This window comes from Trichechus manatus, unplaced genomic scaffold (assembly GCF_000243295.1).
Source record: "Trichechus manatus latirostris isolate Lorelei unplaced genomic scaffold, TriManLat1.0 scaffold00079, whole genome shotgun sequence".
NCBI lineage: Eukaryota > Metazoa > Chordata > Mammalia > Sirenia > Trichechidae > Trichechus > Trichechus manatus.
The window spans coordinates 1,477,581-1,481,333 of NW_004444015.1; the positions used below are offsets into that span (position 1 = coordinate 1,477,581).

General features: G+C 51.1%; 1 protein-coding gene across 1 annotated transcript in view; it reads right to left on the bottom strand.

Annotated features, from left to right (window-relative positions):
• FMR1NB (FMR1 neighbor) overlaps positions 1 to 636 on the bottom strand; it is a 22,407-nt gene extending 21,771 nt beyond the window's left edge. Inside the window, exon 1 of the mRNA XM_012556814.1 lies at positions 321 to 636. Within this exon, the coding sequence (XP_012412268.1) occupies positions 321 to 636 (316 nt within the window). The remainder of the gene's footprint in view (positions 1 to 320) is intronic.
• Positions 637 to 3,753: the final 3,117 nt, after the last annotated feature.

A 3,753-nucleotide genomic window follows, 5' to 3' on the forward strand; every position in this document is an offset into this window, starting at 1 on the left:
GTGAGGGGAGCTGAGGGGAGGAGGGGGCCGGCGTTCGTGAGGGGAGGCGAGGGGGAGCGGTGTTCGTGAGGGGAGGTGGGGGAAGGCCTTTTTTAGGGGAGGTGGAGAGGCTGGCTTTTTGAGGGGAAGTGAGGGCGGGAAGGCCCTTACGGAGTGAAGCGGTGAGGGAAGGCAGACCTTCTCAGGGAGCACCGGGGAGGGAGGCCCGCCCCTGGCCCCTAGCCCCTAGGCTAAAGTGGCGGAATCACCGTCGGGGTCTGTCACCCCGTCCCCATCACCCCACCCATGCCTCCCGCCCGGCCCGGCACCCCAACACTCACCAGGGCTCAGAAAGTAGCACAGCAGCATCAGGGCCCAGAGGCCGAGCATGAGTAGCCCGAAGCGCTTATGGGCCCACATCCTCGCCAGAGAGTGGCGCGTCTCCGCCCGGAGGCCGCGCAGGGAGGCCTGCCAGCCAGGCCGAGGGGTGGCTGCCATCAACGCCTCTAGTCCAGGAGTGTCACCTCCTGGGTGCGCCGCGGTCGCGGGGCTCTCCCTGCCGGCCTCCGCCTCGCAGTGAATCAGCCTGGGGCGTACGCCGCGCAGTGCTGCACTCTTAGAGCGAGTTCTCCCCCGCGTCGGCCTTGCTGCAGGCATGGTGCTGATTCCCGCCTAACTGTGGCGTTCCTCGCTGCGCCTGCGCACTGCTCCTGCGTCCCAGAATCCCCAGCGGTGACGTGTGCGCAGCCTCTTACGGCGACACAGTGAGCGCACGCGAAGCCTGGCGCTGTGACCTCCCAATCGAAGGCCTCTGCCTCACTGCACAGGCCCCGCCCCTTGCTCGGGACCGGGATGGTGGCGTGTGCACCCTGCACCCCCCACTCCGGCCTGCCCCTTAGGGATGCTTCTTGATGTTTGGTGACGAAGTCAGTGGGGGCTTCAGGCCTGCACCAGGAGCGTGACTACTTCTCAAGCAGCAACAAAAAGGCATAATTGGAATTCAGACTCCAACCTTGGCTGCTAAGTCCTCCTCAGATTCATTAAGACACGCACTGGTGAACATGGTGGTGGCTAGCCAAATGTGGCCACTTAAATGTACATTTTAATTAAATAAAAGTAAATGGTATTAAGAATCAGTTTCTCAGTCACAGTAGCCACATTGCAAGTGCTCAATTGCCACATGTGGCCAGTGGCTACCGTATTGGATGGATAGTGAGCATTTCCATTCTAGCAGAAACTTGTCTTGGACAGTGCTGGGTGTGAAGAATGTAGCGAATATGTATGGTAGATTTTCAATAGATTATTACACTAGCAGGAGCTTTTAGATGGGACAAAATTCTGGTTGCCTTCAGAGACTTTAAAATTGAGTTAGAAATAAATGAATCAATTAGGATAACACGAGAACAAATATTATGTGATTAACATTAAAGACTGACTCAGGACATGTAGATTTCATTCCCATCATTGCCACTGATGAACTGGGTGGCCCTAAGCAAATGCCTTTGTCCTACCGGGTCTCACTGCCTCATGTGTAAAATGAGAGAACTGGCCATTGTCTAAGTCTCTTTCTGGCTCTAAAATCTGGCCCTGGAGCAAAATCCTATTAACTCGCTTGCTTTGGGCATGTCTGCAAAAGGACCATGCAGGTAACATTTGTTATCGATGTCAGCCTGCCACATTCTGGTTTACAAGGGATGCAAAAACGACCTCTTTGTCATGGATTGAATTATGTCCCCCCAAAAATATCAATTTGGCTGGGCCATGATTCCCAGCATTGTGTGGTTATCCTCCATTTTGTGATTGTAATTTCATGTTAAAGAGGATTAGGCTGGAATTGTAATACTCTTACTAAGCTCACATCCCTGATCCAATGTAAAGGGAGTTTCCCTGGGGTGTGGTCTACACCACCTTTTATCTTACAAGAGATAAAAGGAAAGGGAAGCGAGCAGAGAGTAGGGGACCTCATACCACCAAGAAAGCAGTGCCGGGAGCAGAGCGTGTCCTTTGGACCCAGGGTTCCTACACAGAGAAGCTCCTAGTCTGGGGGAAGATTGATGAGAAGGCCAACAAAGAGGGAAAGCCCTTCCCTGGAGCTGATACCCTGAATTTGAACTTCTAGCCTACTAGACTGTGAGAAAATAATTTTCTCTTTGTTAAAGCCATCTACTTGTGGTATTTCTGTTACAGCAGCACTAGATGATCAAGACAGAATTTGGTACCAAGAGAGTGGGGTGCTGCTCTAACAGATACCTACAGTGTGGAAGCGGTTTTGAAACTGTGAATGGATAGAGAAGCAGCATCAGCAGAGAACCAGCAGCAGCAGAACCAGGGGAGACCAGTGCAAAACGGCGCTGGAGCCGACCCACAGAGTGAGAGAGCTAAGTGCCTGTGTGCAGGAGGCTTCCTGGCAGAGTGGGGTGCCTCCAGGCACTTACCGGTGGAGCTACAGAGCTTTGAAACACTTGCCCCAGCAGGGCAGATGTGGGCATGAGTCCTGAGGAGCCAAGAGGCCAAGAAACCAGGAAACAAAAGCTGAAGAGACTAGGGACACAAGAAGCCGAGCTGCCGCAGTCTCAAAAGGTATATGGCTATGACCTCAGGGATTTCAAAGAGTGGAGCCATGGCCTCTGGTGTTTCTAAGGGTGGAGTCACCACTCAGATGGACTGGGAGAATGGTGCGTCTAAAGCCAAGGGAGCAGAATTGCTGTCCCAGTGGGCCTGGAAGGTGGAGCTGAAGCCCAGGGCCCAGAGGCCTCCACTCACAATCTGGAGAGTGTGGCCAATACCTAGAGTCTGGAGGGCAGGGCCATTGTGTAAATGGTCTCAGAGAACAGAGGATTATTTTCAAAGCCTCGAGGGCTAATGTAATGTGTTCTGCTGACTTGCTTGGTGCCTGTTATCCCTTCTTTTCCTCTAGTTTCTCCCATTTGTAATGGAAATGTCTAGCTGTGCCTGTTCTGCCATTGTACCTTTAGGAAGCAGATAACTTGTATTCTAGATTTCACAGATGAAGAGGAAGTTTTGGATTTTGGACTTGGAGTTAAGACTTTTGCTATGATATGATGGGATGAATATGTTTTTCATGTTGCAAGGATGTGATTTTGGGGGGGTCAAAGGGTGGAATTTCATGGATTGAATTGTGTCCCCCCAAAAATGTGTGTATCAATTTGGCTGGGCCATGATCCCAGTATTGTGTGGTTGTCCTCCATTTTGTGATTGCAATTTTATGTTAAAAAGGATTGGGGTGGGATTGTAACACCCTTACTAACGTCACATCCCTGATCCAATGTAAAGGGAGTTTCCCTGGGGTGTGGCTTGCACCAACTTTTATCTTACAGGAGATAAAAGGGAAGCAAGTAGAGAATTGGGAACCTCATACCACCAAGAAAGCAGTGCCAGGAGCAGAGGGTGTCTTTTGGACCCGGGGTCCCTACGCGGAGAAGCTCCTAGTCCCGGGGAAGATTGATGAGATGGCCGACAGAGAGAGAAAGCCCTTTCCTGGAGCTGATGCCCTGAATTTGGACTTGTAGCCTACTAGACTGTGAGAGAATAAACTTCTCTTTGTGAAAGCCATCCACTTGTGGTATTTCTGTTATAGCAGCACTAGATGACCAAGACACCCCCTCAACTGCATTTCCATCCTTATTTTTACTACAGTAAAATCTGCGAAAGCCAGAATCTGTGTAAGGCAGAAACCTGTCAGAGAAGGAAAACTCAAATATTTTCCACTAAAACAAGTGATAGAAAAGTGGTAAGACTGCCACTGTCAAAGGC